Source organism: Nuphar pumila, chromosome 13, assembly GCF_984573655.1.
Source record: "Nuphar pumila chromosome 13, dmNupPumi1.hap1.1, whole genome shotgun sequence".
Classification (NCBI taxonomy): Eukaryota; Viridiplantae; Streptophyta; class Magnoliopsida; order Nymphaeales; family Nymphaeaceae; genus Nuphar; species Nuphar pumila.
In genome coordinates, this window is record NC_143261.1 from 95,515,273 (window position 1) to 95,531,157 (window position 15,885).

General features: G+C 36.3%; 1 protein-coding gene across 1 annotated transcript in view; it reads right to left on the bottom strand.

Moving 5' to 3' along the window:
* Nucleotides 1–15,885, bottom strand: part of LOC149819299 (protein CHROMATIN REMODELING 20-like) — a 141,503-nt gene that overhangs the window by 112,444 nt on the left and 13,174 nt on the right. Inside the window, exons 5-7 of the mRNA XM_089985505.1 lie at nucleotides 5,936–6,126; nucleotides 5,606–5,855; nucleotides 131–244 (exon numbers count right to left, since the gene is read on the bottom strand). Coding sequence (XP_089841631.1) covers nucleotides 131–244; nucleotides 5,606–5,855; nucleotides 5,936–6,126 — 555 coding nt within the window. The remainder of the gene's footprint in view (nucleotides 1–130; nucleotides 245–5,605; nucleotides 5,856–5,935; nucleotides 6,127–15,885) is intronic.

A 15,885-nucleotide genomic window follows, 5' to 3' on the forward strand; every position in this document is an offset into this window, starting at 1 on the left:
TGATCCTCTCCCCTCAACATGAGCATAACAACATCCACGATTAAATAACCCTGGCAGGCGGTCATTCAAGACCAGCTTGATTAACAGATAAGAAAAAGAGACAACACAATCAAACATTGCAAACTCAAACCTTCCGAAAGTTTCTTTTCTGCTCATCAGTAAGGCCAGTTTCTTTCTCATTTGCAACAGCATCAGCATAAAATGGATCTTTGGAGCAACTTTCAATGTCATCTATTTCCTCCACCTGAGGGAATAATGTAAAACAAACACAAGAGCAAACAACATAAGAATGTTGATTACGTTACCCATATTAACAACTGAACAGGAAACACTATGGAAAAAGAAATATTTATCAAAAATTAGTTGTACGATAGATGAGAGCTTCAAAACTAACCGAAAATTACAAAAAAGGCCACAAATATATGGTAGAGATCAACCACACTTGAATGCACAACAGGAGACACAAGGAAAAAAAATAGATTCAAAAGTTAGTTGTAAGCTAGATAAAAGCTTTCAAAGTCCAAAAAAACTGGAAAACAAAAAAGACCAGAAATATGTGGTAGAGGTCAAAGCAACTTAAATGCACGCAATGGTGAACACTATGCCTACATGAATGTCCAATTTAGGTTTAACAACCAGATCATTTACCAAAAAAATTGAACTACAAAAGGTCAATACACTGGAAATCACCAAAAGCAATGGTAATTGGTATAGCACTAATATTCATATTAAACCAAATCTGTATCAAGCAAGAACAGGTGGATTTTGCATCCCAAGAGTTGTTTTGGAGAACAAGGCACACTATGCACCATAAACCCACATCATTTTTAAGAAAAAAAGGAAAAATTTATTCAAAAATCAAACAGTATACTTGACGAACTGCTACCAAGAAAAAACACCATCAATCACATCGTACAAAATAACTTCCAATTAGCCACCCACCAAAGGTCCTAATTCGGTCATTTGATCTTAAGATACGCCCTTACATTGATTTTACCTGAGTGTGAATTAGTTCAAGCTTCTAGGCACAACCCTTGAATAACTGACCATTTCGCTCAAGCCAAACAAAGCACTAAGCTGACTGCACCCACCATTTACATATAAAAGTTAAAACAGTCTTTTTATCCTAAAAAGTACAAGTGAACCCAGGAGAAGGCTCTGAATGCATGATTCTCAGGTTTGCTCAAGCAACAGCTCTGGGCCTTCCCTTTAGCAAGGGAACAAATGGAAGCTCTAATTTCCTCCACACTAAATTCTCTTTCTAATTCCAGGGTTTTCTCCATGCAGATATATCTAAAAGGCTGCCCAACCATGATTTCCAAAGAGTGAGTTGAAGCGTTAAATTTCTCAAAAAGAATTGTGATCTCGTTCACCAGAATTTCCTGTTTTACAAGTTTGTCTCCAATCTTCATGGTGGGATTTATCCTTCTCTCGTTAAAAGCTTCTTAATGAAATATTTTTGTATCCCACTTTCCAGCCATGAGATATGTGAGCCTTGTTTGCATCTTATTTCCTTCTTATATCTCCACCCCCTTATCAGACCTGATAGCTCTTTAATCTCCACAAGAATATTCTCATCAATCAGCTCATCACTGGCGACATGCACTTCCTGCACCTCTGAAGCTAGAATTCTTGCTCCAAGTGCTAACAGTCTTAAATTTCTCCTTCCCAACAATTTTCACATATTTCCAAAAAGTGTTACTCCAAAGTTGCAGCTTTCCAGAATTGAATGTACAACATCCACTCTCCCTCAATATCAGCCATCCATGTGCATCTCTGCAAATTCTTCTATCCTCAACCATTAAAATTCAAAGTAGAATTTTCAAAGGGATTTCAGTCCATTTCCCTCCCTGGGCAATTTCTACCAAAAATCTATTTAATCTCTTCAATCATGGAACTTGATCTACTATTCAACCATGTAAATTTGTCTCCTCTCATAGGCATGTCCATCAATCCACTATCTTCCACAAATTTGATCTTAGATAGACATAGTGATACAGTCCTTCAGCCACAGTGCAGCGTTGAAATCCCCAGCTACAGGCCATGGCAGCCCCGCAAGCTATCTTACCTGCTCAATTCCTCCCGAAACAAGCTCTTCCTAGGAGAGGTGACTGGCCCATAGACAACTGTGAACATCACAAGAGAATCTCTTATAACATTGTGGAGAGATATTGTTAAAGATCACTCCACCACATGGATGCATAGGCTATTCAAACCCCTCCTCCACATGAGAAGGACCCCTCCTGATTTCCTATTTCCAAGCCTAACTAAGAAGTCGCAGTCATGTCAAAAATAATTGATGAACATCCTATCTACCCTTTTGTAAACACCTCAATTTTGACCAAGTCATTATAAAGTTATGTTAACTTAAACTTTTTGGCTCCAAAACAATATCCTCTAGATTTTTGTTCAAAAATATCAATTAAACTAGAGGATCTCAGCTTTCCAACAAGCTAAAAATTAGGTCAATACGATATCGAAGTAATAAGTTATGACGAAAACAATGTAACTTGTTCAATGAAAATCTTGTTTTTAAGGTAAGGCCCACTTTGAGTGCATATTTTACCACGAAAACGATTGAATTTGGTTTTGCACTTAAAAGATGAATTAAAGTTGGTGATGTTATGTTAGCTTTCCAATGCATGAAACAGTGCATCAATCTGACATCTAGATAGAAAGTTATGGCCAAAATAAGTTACCTTGTCATAACAGATCTGAAGTATGACCCGATTTAAGCGTGGAGATCCGAAATTTCATTATCCAATCTGAAGGAAACCTCTAGAAACCCCATCCACACATGCCATTTGGATAGAAACCACCCAAAAGTCTATCATTGTCTCCCTAGAGCTCAAAAACTAGAATCATATCCTACACAAAGTCCTATCCCAAGTTGAACTCTTCTTAGATGAGTCTTATCCTTCATATGAATAAGAACAGATTCATTTGAGTTGGATTCAAATCCAAAAATTCCTATATCCATATTCCATGCAGAATTCCTATAAATAAGGGTAGCCACCTATAGTCAGGTTGGATCAGAAAATCTAAAAATCTCATACCTAAGTGTTAGCCTTGCAGAACAAGCATACTCAAGCTCTACCTGCACTCTATCCAACGTCATTGAGGAACCCTCGAACCTACGCAGAGCTGCTGACGGACCAAAAAGAACCTAAAAGCTAAATAGACCCCTGAGTCCGAAAAAAACATTTTCCAGATCTTCGTTTATTTCAATTTCATTTAAGCTTTTAATTGGTGATTATACACATTTTTTATATTTGTTCGCATACCCGAATCTGTGGCGGTGCAATCCTAACTCCGAAAATCGAGTAACTACTTTGGACTTAACCTTTCCTTCAGGCAAAGGATGGTCAAGAATCGCATACGGCGTCCCCACATCTTTCAAAAAGGATTTCACAAAATTTGGGTAAGTTATTCTTTCCAACTTTCAAATTTTTATCAACACCTTTCCAATTTCACTCCACAGTTTCCACCAGACCCAACCGCTACTCCTGCAACCAATTACATAGAAATAGCTGGTGATCTTTGGCATATAAACCATAAATATTCCAAGACAACTTGCATTTTTAGTTAAAAGGTGACCCTCTATCCTTGAGTCCCAAGGACTCTTGCTTGTTATTAACTTCTAGGGCTTTCAACTCTTTGCTCAATCAAGCCTCCCTTTTCCTTGATAGTGTACCTAATTGTTCCAACTGGGCCATCATTTATTCCATTTAGTGATGATTACTACAATGGTAGAAGCGTCCAAACAAATCCAAAAAATGATGAGGGCTTCAATTCAAATTACAACCCAACAAATTTAATAATCCAATCTTTAATTCCATCATGCAACTAGGCTTCGAGCTTGGCTCGGTTAATCCCAAAACGAGGCTCATCCGACAATGTAAATGAGTCGGGCTCGGACATGGCTTTAGGCTCGGTTGAGTAAACGAGCCCGAGCTCAGTCTGTCAACGAAACTCGGTGATCTCAAATAGTCTCAATTAGGCTCGGGTACGATATACATACAAAACATTATATATAATATATTATATATTGTTTTTATTATGAAACTCATAAATAGATCAACGGTTCAGATGACCCTTAAAAGAAAAGAAAAAAGGGGCATTAGGGTTAATCTTGCCCCTTTCCCAATTCCCGCTTTCGCCTATGATGTTTCTCTCTCTACACCCGCAAATGGCAATGTCAACTCCAGCGGGAGGTGACAACGGTGATGGGCGATGGCAACGGCAAGGCAGCAATGACTTTTCTTAGGCGGGAGACGACGACAGCAACAGCAATGACTTCTCTCCGGCGAGGCAGGGTCAGCAGCGCAACGGGGCTCTCTCTAGTGTCTCCATTGTTCAAAATTTCAACGACAATGACGACGGCAGCGGGGTTCAACTCGACTGGTAACTGGTAAGCTCTCTCTCTCTCTCTCTCTCTCTCTCTCTCTCTCTCTCTCTCTCTCTCTCTCTCTCTCTCTCTCTCTCTCTCTCTCTCTCTATATATATATATATATATATATATATATATATATATATATATAGAGAGAGAGAGAGAGAACTGTTTCTTCAGCTTGAGTTGAGAAGAACCAAGCTTCTCAAGCTTGGTCATGATGAGTTCACAAGTCGGACCGGCTCGTTACAAGATTGAACCCGGCTCGATACCTGACACGAGTCAGGTTCGAGCAACCAGGCTCAAGCTTGAACCCGAGCTCGAGCTGAGTTTGAGCAGACCCATTTTCTGACGAGCCAAGTTTGTACTTGCCAGGCTCGGCTCCTATGCAGACCTACATGCAACTGACCATCAACAACCCCACGCTTTGTTATGCCAACAACAACCCACATGATTATAACCAAGAGAAGTACTAAATTTAAGTCTTTAAAGCAAAAGAATACATTTGATTCTTCTTCTATAAAACATGATTGCATACTAAAATATTATCCTTTAACTTTCTATTATATAAGACTACAAGGACCCAAAAAAAAGAAAAAGAAAAAAGCTGAGTCATATGAACCAAACATAAAAGTCAAGCATAGTACATTAAAAAAAAAAAGAACTCATCTTTCATTGTTGCCAACATGACAGATAGACTATGGTATCAAATGCATTGTTGACAGAATTTATGGGGACTTGGACTTTTCTTTTATTTGACAAAAAGACAAAAGAAAACAGAGTGAACCAAGTGAAGAGATTCTTATATGAATAAAGGCTACCAAAAGAGCGAACCCTCTAAAATGCATTGTTGTCAAACTTTCACAGACATGCTAATCTGACACTTTTGATCCTGGGAGCAGCCTGCCCTTTATGAGCCAGCACAACTAAAAAAAATTTCAACTCAGAGAAGATAAAAGGTCACAGACAAAAAATATAAAATCTCTCAGCAATGTGATTGAAGCACTCGGCAAATCAGCTTTGGCCACATCTACAAGATGACCACAATCAGCCACTTGGACAGTGCACATAAGGTTTCACACAGTCAAAGCAAGTTTTTGCACCAATGAGCTATAAACCAAGAATGATGTCCGACAGGCATAAGCAGGCAGGCGACCCCACATAAATCTCACCCACATAATGACAATTATATATTATAACATTGACAGCACTTACCTCATTGACACCAGGCAACTTGAGCCCCATATTTGCAGCTTGTTGCGGTGTACTAGCTAAGTACACAGAAGCCCACTTTGTAGAGTCAAACAAAGCACCATCACCAGAGGAACCCTGAGACTTTAAAAGTTCATGTACACAATCCCAGTCCCGTGCTCCATCGTCCTTCAGTACCTCTTTGTTATCTTCAATGGCAAGCTTCTTAGCAAGAAACCCACTAGCTCCTTCTTCCAGCATTTTACCATGATGCCTGTGCCCAATAAAAGAATAATAATGAAGTGACAAATCATTACAAGAGCATTTGCACAAAAAAGAAAAAGAAAGCATTACCTTCTTACAGGACGACAAGCTTGCAGATAATTCTCTGCACCTGAAACTGCCTCGCTAACTTCATTAGTTATTGTGGACCCTACCCAATGTATCCTTTTTCTCCAAGCTTCAGTGCTGCAGCCTTCTGGTGCCTGACTTTCAATCCACTTAAAGAGACTAGGAAGGTCAACCCCAGCACCATCGAGCTGTTCCTGGAATATCAAAAGGCATTCATAGAAAAATCTCATCAACATATTTACACTTCAAAAAGCCCATGATAATGGTGAAATAACAATTTGTTCGTAATCCATGTTCCCATGTATCCATTGTTTTATAATTTTTTCCAGACAAAATTGTGTTAATTCCAGGAAGGAAAGATAAATCATTTTAATATGAATAGACCATGTCATTAATTTTCCCAAGTTATGCATGGAACACCAACTTTTTCTGTTAACAAACAACACAATTAGCTCTAAGGTATAAATGACTATCAAGCAATTGGTTGAAATGATCAATCAACTTCAAAGCAGCTTGGGCATAGAGCAGGAAAAGAAAGAGCTATCTCCCATTTCTCATAAATATGAGTTGCAAATATATTGCTCATCCAGGCTTCAGGCAACACTTAGAACATAAGAAAGATTATAGAAAGATGGAAAGCATCATCCTCCAAAAAGTTTCCACATACAATACTCATTCAATTAGTCTTGTGGGGTGGCTGCATGCACCCATAATTGTATTTCTGCGCAAACATACAATGCATGTATGTATAGACATTTATAAACTTTTATTTTAGAGTATGTGAGCATTATGTTGGTACTGTATATTTATATATATATATATATATACATGCACGCATGCAGACACTGTTAAATTATAAGTGTGTGTGTATAAATAAATATATATATATATATATATATTTGTATTCTGTGTATGTAAACTGAAATATCCATCAGGGGTATTTCAGTCATTTCACTATGTAATAGATGTCAGTCCTCTAGAGACTGACTTGTCATTTTTTTTGTTAATTTTTCTGTTTTTCTTTTTTAGCTTGTGTACTTTATAGATGTTGGGCTGGTCCAACTAGCCGTTGGACCAGTCCCAACGGCTATAATTATATTTATAGCTGTTGGGGCTGGTCCAATGGCTGGTTGGGCCAGCCCCCTTGTGTCTTGGAGTGCCTATTTAAAGGCACTCCCTTCTCTTGTATGAAGACAATGCTTTCTAAGCATTTTATTAAGAGAATGTATATTTTTTACGCTTTCGATGATTGTATTATCCCTTGGTGGATTGGTGTTTGTGCACTTCTTTTATATTCTTGTTAACCCTTATTGGGTTCTCTATTGTATTTTTGCTTGTTTCATTACATGGTATCAGAGCAACCCTTGGATTGTGTAAAGCCTCTCCAAAGTTGGTTATTGCAAAGAAATTATCTTCCACAACTCTTGTTTCTCTCGATCAAGATCGACGAAAAAGAATCCATGACGGTGACCGCATTCAAGCTAAACAACTTCAACTATTTAATGTGGGCCACCGATATGGAGCACCATATTAAGGGCAAGAAGGCTATGGGGACATGTGAGTGGTACCACATGTGAACCACAACTCATTCTCACTAAAATCAATAGTGACGAAAAAAGAGAGAAAACCTTAATAGAACCTTTGTTTCTACAAAACATTTTGAATTAGTGCATTTGGATGAGTGGGGACCTTCTCCGGTTATATCAAAAGGAGGCTACTCATATTATGTTACTTTTATTGGTGATTTTACTAGATATGTGTGGATTTACTTCCTCAATCTCAAGTCCGAAGTTTTTCCCTTCTTTAAACAATTTCATATGATTATCAAAAAGCAATTTCAAAGCAATATTTTCATTGTTATATCCGGCTCGAGTGGCGAATACTTATCCAATGAAATTCAAAATTATTTAAAACAAAATAGAAATTATCATAAAAAATCTTGACCTAGAACTCCTCAACAAAATGTGATAACCGAAAGAAAACATAGGCATATTATGGAAACCACTAAAACCCTACTTATTTCTAAAGATATTCCAAAGATTTTATGGGCCGAGGCCGTTCTAACATCAACCTATTTGATAAATAGAATGCCCCCGATCATCTTTGCAAAACATTTCTTCATATGAAAAATTATTGAAAAGAACACCCGATTTTAAGTGTTCACACATTTTTGTTTGTAAATGCTTTGTTCTTTTACATAAAAAGGATAAACTATCTCCAAAAGTCATTGAATGTGTCTTCATTAGATGTGTAAAGAACCAAAAAGGATATAGATTATTTGACTTTAAGAATAATAAACTTTATGTTTCTAAAGATGTGACCTTGGAAAATGAAAATGAGCTTCATAAAATTAACAAGAAAGAAGTAGATTATATGTTTTTATTTGATCTTTTACCAAGAGAAGATAATTCTTGTGATATTCATTTGAATGATAATGGGCATTCTAATGATGAGAATGCTGAATCACCATTAAATAATGGTGATGTTGAAAAACCTATACAAATATATACTCGACGTGAGCAAAGAAATCCTCCAAATGCTTTAGAAAAATACACACAAAACTCTACTATAGAAGAAACCTCACTTAGAAGATCCAATCGTGTCTCTATTCCACCAAGTAGGTTTGAATCTCATGACACTTTGACACCAAACTATAGGGCATGTTTAATAGCCTTACACTCCATGAACCATCACATTATAATGAAGCAAAAAACATTCCAAATTGGGTCAAAGTAATGAATGTAGAATTAGATGCCCTTAGGAAAGCTATGACTTGGGAAGTACTTACATCACCTTTAGGAAAGAAAGTTATAGGTTGTATATGGATTTTTAAGATCAAAACCAAGAGTGATAGGAAAGGCTCGATTAGTGGTCAAAGGATATTATTAGGAATATAGAATTGACTATGAGGAAACCTTTGCACCAATAGGTAAGATGACTAGTGTTAGGACCCTCATAGTTGTTGCATCTATTAAAAAATGGCCCATGTTAAAAATGTTTTTCTCAATGAAAAATTAAATGAAGAGGTTTATATGGATCCTAAGCCCAAATTTTTGTATTTAAAAAGGTAAAACTCTTAGACTTAAGAAGGCCTTATATAGTCTTAAAAAGGCTCCTAAGGTCTGGTAAGATAGATTTAGTAGTGTTATATCTCATTTGGGTTTTCATTCTTGCTATACTAACATTGCTCTTTTTGTTAAAAGTACAAGTTCTAAAGTTGTTATACTTCTACTTTATGTAGATGATATGATAATCATTATAACTGATAAACAAGGGGTTAGTGACATTAAAAATATTTTTTAAAAAAATTGATACGTTTGACTTAGGTTTTTTGAGATATTTTCTAAGCATTGAAGTTGCTTACTCTCTCAGAGAGTATATTCTTTCTTAAATGAAGTTTGTTGCTGATATTTGTGCTAAGTATGGCATTTCAGATAATAAGAAAGTGGAAACCCCTGAATTGATCAATGTTAAATTAAAGCTTGAAGATGAGACTCTTCTCAAAAATCCTATACCGCATCATAAACTAATTGGGTTACTCGTCTATCACCAGACCAGATACAGTTCATGCAATTCACTCCGTCTATCAGTTTCAACAGGGTCCGACAACTGTGCGCATGAGTGTTGTATTAAGAATTCTCAGATATATCAAGAATATCATAACAAAGGGACTTTTCTTATCCTCAGTTTTTTCCTAGAATTACTTGCTTATACTAATGTTGATTGGGGAGGAAATCCCAATAATAGAATCTCAACTATGAGTTTTTCTGGCTTTTTAGAAGATTCCCTAATTTCGTAAAGATGCAAGAAGCAGCAAAAAGTTTCTTTATCCTCGACCGAAGCTAAATATCGTACAATGGCTACAACAATGGAGCTTGTGTAGGTACAAAGCCTTCTTAAGGACATGGGCACAATTATCTCAAATCCTTCAAAGATGTGTTGCAATAATAAGAGTGCAATCTACTTTGCAAGCAATCACACATTTCATGAGCGACACATTGAGATGTATAATCATTTTTGTATGCATTGGGTATCTGAAAGGAAATATTATATTGTCGTATGTCACATCAAAGTACCAGCTTGAGAATTTTTTTACCAAAGTTCTTCATGCACCTCGGTTTATTTTTCTCCTTTAAAAACTTTTGTTCACTTCATTGTAAGTTTTAAGGAGGTGTCAAAATATGTGTGCATATATGCTTATGTGTGTGTGTATGTATATATATATATACACACATTATTTGAGTTTTGTAATAGTTAATGCTATATAGGGGTATTTTGGTCTTTTTATATGTAATAATAATTGTTTATTAGAAATAGATATTTTTTCTTTTATTATTTTTTCTTTTTATTTTTGTCATTTATTTAAGCCATTGGGGGCTCTATGGTCATTTGACCAGAGTCGTTAGGACTCCCCAATGGTCATAAATATGACCGTTGGGAACTCTTTTTGAGAGCTCCCAATGGCCTCCCTCTCATGTATGATGTGTATAAATAGGGGTGGTGGTGTTTGTTAAATTGTATTACGAAACCTTGTAATCCTATATATTTTACATATATAAAGGATAATACATATATATATGATATATATATATATATGTGTGTGTGTGTATTATCCATTTATATATGTAAAATATATATTTCCTTATTTTAGTCATAGGGGTAGTTTAGTCATTTCCATTGTTTTACGCGCATTCACTTTGTGAATGTGATTGTAATTATTTTTTATTCTTTCTTTTCTTTTATTTTTATTTCTTTTATTTAAGTACCAAAAGGTACCTTGGGGGGCCCACTCAAATGGACGTTGGGCCCCTCCAACGGTCACATTTGTGGCCGTTGGAGGGGCTCCAACGTCTATGAGTGGAGCCCCTCCAAGGCTCCTTTATTGTTGTTATAAATAGGGGATCTCCCCTTTGTATTTCTTAAGGCTTTGAGTCAAAGCCCAAGTCTTCTTCAATAAAGCTTTTAGTCTTTTATGCCTTTGTGCATTTGTGAGATTTAGTGAGTTGTGCTTTTGTGCACAAGTGTTCTAAGAGTGCTCATTGTGCATGCACGTGCTTGTCATCAAGAATATTAAGGTCTTGATAATAGTATCTTGTTAAAGATACTTTTACTGTTCCCTGCTATTCTTTAATGCTTTTACCTAAAGCATATGCTTAATAAAAGGATATATTTTTTACCTTTTGTGTTGCCCTTTGTTGGCTATTGTATTGTCCAATAGTGGACTTGTGCTTGTGCACTTTGGTATTTGTGATCTTGTAAGCCCTTAGAGACATTTGTTTTATATTTTTGGCATATTTCATTACACTTACAACTTAGATTACCAGTCTACTAAAACCTATACTTACCAAGCAACTCACATCAAGCATTCTACAACCAGTAAACCTGGTGACCATGGTTAGAACTACATATGTCCAATTCCTGAAAGAAGCAATGAGGCTAGCTCAAAGCTAGAAACATCTGGAGTGGCTCGTGATAGAAAAGGCATGTGAACTATATCAATGTGAGGTTCGAACATATTGATTTAATCAACCCAAGACAGGATGGGCACCATGGTCGACTTAATTCATTAAAGAGGGGCATGATGTCCTCTCAAATGCCTAGCTTCCACGTGTGAATCATATAAAAACACATGTTCCCTGGATTCAAGCTACCAGAAATTTTGAGAACCATTGGCAATCAATCACATGTACGGAATGCATAAAAAAAAAGTCCCTATTTCTTCAAATTTTCTGAAAGGAAAAACCTAGATGAAGCTGTTATATGATTGAGCTCGTTTATTTCTAATTCTTCTTATCTTCATTTTGTGCCTTCATTTTTGTCCTACATGACTCCACAAAGCAACTATTTTTCTTTGAAGTACAATTCAGAAAGAAACTATGATCCATCTCATAGACCTGGTAAAAAGTTCACGCTTTCATATTGACTGAACTCACCATCATCTGCACAATAAAATTTCTCACTCTTCAATGCCCTTCTGGCCTTGAGACTTTTAAAAAGAGAGGTTTTGAAGCCATGACTCATGACATGATTATCCATACATATCAAAGGGCTCACTGCACCACCCAAGTCACATTCAGAAAGGACAAACCCCCAAGTAACAAAACGCGAAGATTGTCAACTACAGGTCCACAATATATGCATTCTGACAACCCTTTTCTAAGTATTTTTCTTCTACTGATTATCAGGCTTTGTCTTGCAGTATTGACTCAGAAATAATATTTACAAAGCACTTTCAACTGATGAAATTAATACATATAAAAACCTCACATATCAGCTGGTAAACTCCGATTTTAAACCATCCAAAATCTAATATAAACTAGTTTTCCCTTCTTTAAACCAATCATTTTCAAACAGTAGACTCCAGTCAAGGCTGCAAAATGCCAGTCAAGCAAATTGGCCCCACTTTTCAACTCATCGAATCCAAAGGTTGAAGGTTGAAGGCCAAGTAGGAGAGAGAAGACATTTCCCTTCATAGGATCTGCTTTGAATCCCAAAAGAGAAGGAGCATATCCAATCCGAATCGATCAAAGCAACAGTCGAAATCCAGAGGCCAAAGATTATTAACTCAGAATCTCTGACGGGCCGAAGGATCGATTTGGATTGAATCTACTCTTACTCTTTTGAGATCTGAAGTAAATCCTATGGAAAAAAAGGATCTTCTCTCTCCTACTTAGCCTTCGGATTTGATGAGCTGATCTGATTCAACAAAGAGCTCTCTCTATATCTTACTTGGCCTTGGGAGACGAAAGGAAAAGCTTGCGATGAAGATTGGTCCCCCCAAACACCCCCCCTGGTGGTGAATCAGAGGGAAAGCTGCAAAGCATCGAGGTGTGTTGCTACTATTCAATCAAAAGCAAAGCTAAGGAACATTGACAGAGGTTTGAAGCATTTGCAGAAAGAATCTTCCTCTGTGGAATCAGAATAAGAGAAATTGGGACAGCTTTTCTTTTGGAGTGAGTCTCATTCAAGTTATCTAACCCCCACAACCAACAGGGTTGATACCCCTTCGAGTTTCGTCAAGATGAAGCGTTTTTCATTCTGTTTTTTCATCACGCTATGTTGACGAAGTGAAATTCCACATCTAGGGGAGGAAGGAAGACAAGTGGTGATATCTTTGCCCCATATATTATCTTCCATCAGACAGGTGTAAGGCAAGGAATGAGGCAAGGAAGAAAGAGAGCCCACAGGAGATGCAGTTTAGTTTACACTTCCAAATCTGATTCCTCTTCCCATGCTAGTTGAGAAAGGGAAAGGCCTCAAACATGTTAACCCTAATTGTGATTAGGTACATAGGATAGACGTGGAAATACCACCAAGAGTCTCTCCTGGAGTACTGGCCAGCGGGTTGCTCAACTGATTCCTCATCTTTGGGGTCAGTGGTAAGGATAACTCCAATTGTATTTCCAAGTGCAGTTGTTGGTGGATTCCGTCATTTCATAGTCATCTCCTCTACTGCAACCAAGATAAAGGTTTTTCGCTTGTGAGAATTTGTTAGGCAGGGTGTCTAGCTGAGAATGGGACAGGTTTGATAGAGAAGTATAGGAGCATTTCCCTTGTCCAAATTTGGATCAGTATATTCACTATGATTGATTTATCCAGATGCTAGGAAGGAACGTCAATCTCGCACAAACTTACTTCATGTGACCCCTACTTTTTCCACTTCGCATATGTGCATCATATTTTCTACAGAGTCAACCATCAGTTTGAATATATCACGTCTTGTTCGAGTTGGCGATGAAAAGTTTGATAAACTAAAGCATGAACTCTCACTCTTTTACCATCGATCATGCGAAAGTTGACCAACTTCTTGATCAATTTTTTTGCTCACCATCAGGAAGCTCAACAAAGTTGCAAAGTGATTATCAAGATCAAATAGGAGTTCATATTAAATCTCACTGGCCTAATAAAATCAAGACATTGCACGTAGTTCAACACCCCATTCAAATATTTTTCAAAAAAAAAAGGCATTAATAATAGAACCTACCTCACACAAGAACTTAACTTGGCATGAACGCCTATATCATCACGACATCACACTTCATAGACACTGTCAAACTGTTTCCTTTTTATGATCTTTATTGCTTGTTTTCTATTTACTTTTGTATTTCTCACTTTAAAAAATTATCCCTTATTACATTACATTTCAATTTTGAACTTAGATTTATAATTTATTAATTGATGCCTTTAATCATAATAACTATAATTGCTTCTCAAGAACCCTCACTTAACATAATGTTCATGTTGTATTGCTTTAGATTAAGAATTTTGGAAGTACATAATCACATATACAGAGTTTATCTAACTTTAGTAACATTAACGTTAGAAGTGTCCAATTGATTGGAATGACCAAAATACTGATAAAAATAATATCTTCTACAATACATAGTTACTTTTGGAAATAAAAAAAGTTACTTTTTTCAAATTCAAAATACTAAAGTACACATTATTACTTTTATAAAATTATGTTTTGAATTTTTGTTTCCCTACAAACAAAAAAACTCACTCTACCTATAAAAAGTATGATACGATATGTATCGTAACTATAGGCAAAATCGATACAATACACGCTCGTATCGCGATACGAGTGATACGAGTGTGTATCATATTTGTATCAGGTGTATCGTACAATACAGTCATGTATCTTACAGTATCATACGATACATCTTCGACACACTTTAAAAAGGGTCGAATCCTATTTTTTATTTTTTGGATTCTAAAGACCTCTTTAGGGTCGACTTTCTCATTTGTGTAGAGGCCATTAGAGGGGTATTCACTCACCCTAAGAGTCATGAGAGCGATTTGGGAGCCGATCTGTGCGCAAGGGAGAGGGATTTCGTGGTTTGATAAAAAAAAGAGTGCATTTTTACCATTTTTCCACTCAATGAAGTGGGTTAAGGTAAAAAATCCTTATTTTTTGCTTTTTATTGAGTTTTTTTTTGGAAGATGGCATCAGATGATCCGACATTGCAATGAGGCACTCAAGTAGTAAGTGAAAACCGATTGAAAATCGAGTGCAACTATTGCCATCAAAATGTTTTGGGTGGTATCGTTCAATTGAAGCATCATTTCCTAGGGACACATCTCACTGTTGTAGCCTGCATGTCTATATATAAGGAGATAGTCACTACAACTACAAGTATGAGTCTTGTGACATGTTCTTCATTACAAGATATTTAATATTTTGCATTGTTCTTGTGAGATAGTTGATGTTTGGTAACGTCTTATGCAATTCATAGAGACATAAATGCTTCATATGTGCTTTTATAGTTGTTTTTTATGTAATTCATCAAGGTTTCATGTGTTATGATTTTTTTATAATTTTTGCTCATTTTTCTTGATTTTTTTTTATTTTTAGAAAACTTTTATTAAAAATTTATGATTTTTATGATACGTATCATTTTTTGGGGCCGACCGATACGAGCAACGATGCGATACTTACAACCTTGGATAAACCCAAATATAGACATACACAACGCATAGCCCAATGTCATCATCCTAGACTTACAAAACTCTTATTTCATAAAAGCTCCATGTTGGCTATGTAATGAAACAAGAGCCTTCAAACAAGAACACAAAAGTTCACAAGTGTCCACTAAGGGCACATCAACAAAGCCTACAAAAGGGCATACACAAGAAGGCTCAAGAATATAAAAAATAAATATTTTATTCAATCCATAAAAGCATTTCGACTAGCTCCAACGGGTATCAAACTAGTCAAACAATATGTCGACTAGTTTGAATCTAGTTCAAAATGAACTAGACAAAAAGAAATAAAAGAAAAAGGAAAAATATATAAATATATAAATATACATATATACTATGGGCACGTTTGGTTGATCCTTTAAGAATCAATGTGATTCAGAATCATGTTATTCAGAATCACATGGGGCCTCAACCAAACATAAAAGATAACATGTGAGAAATTGAATCTTATTTGCCTTTGTAAATGAGAG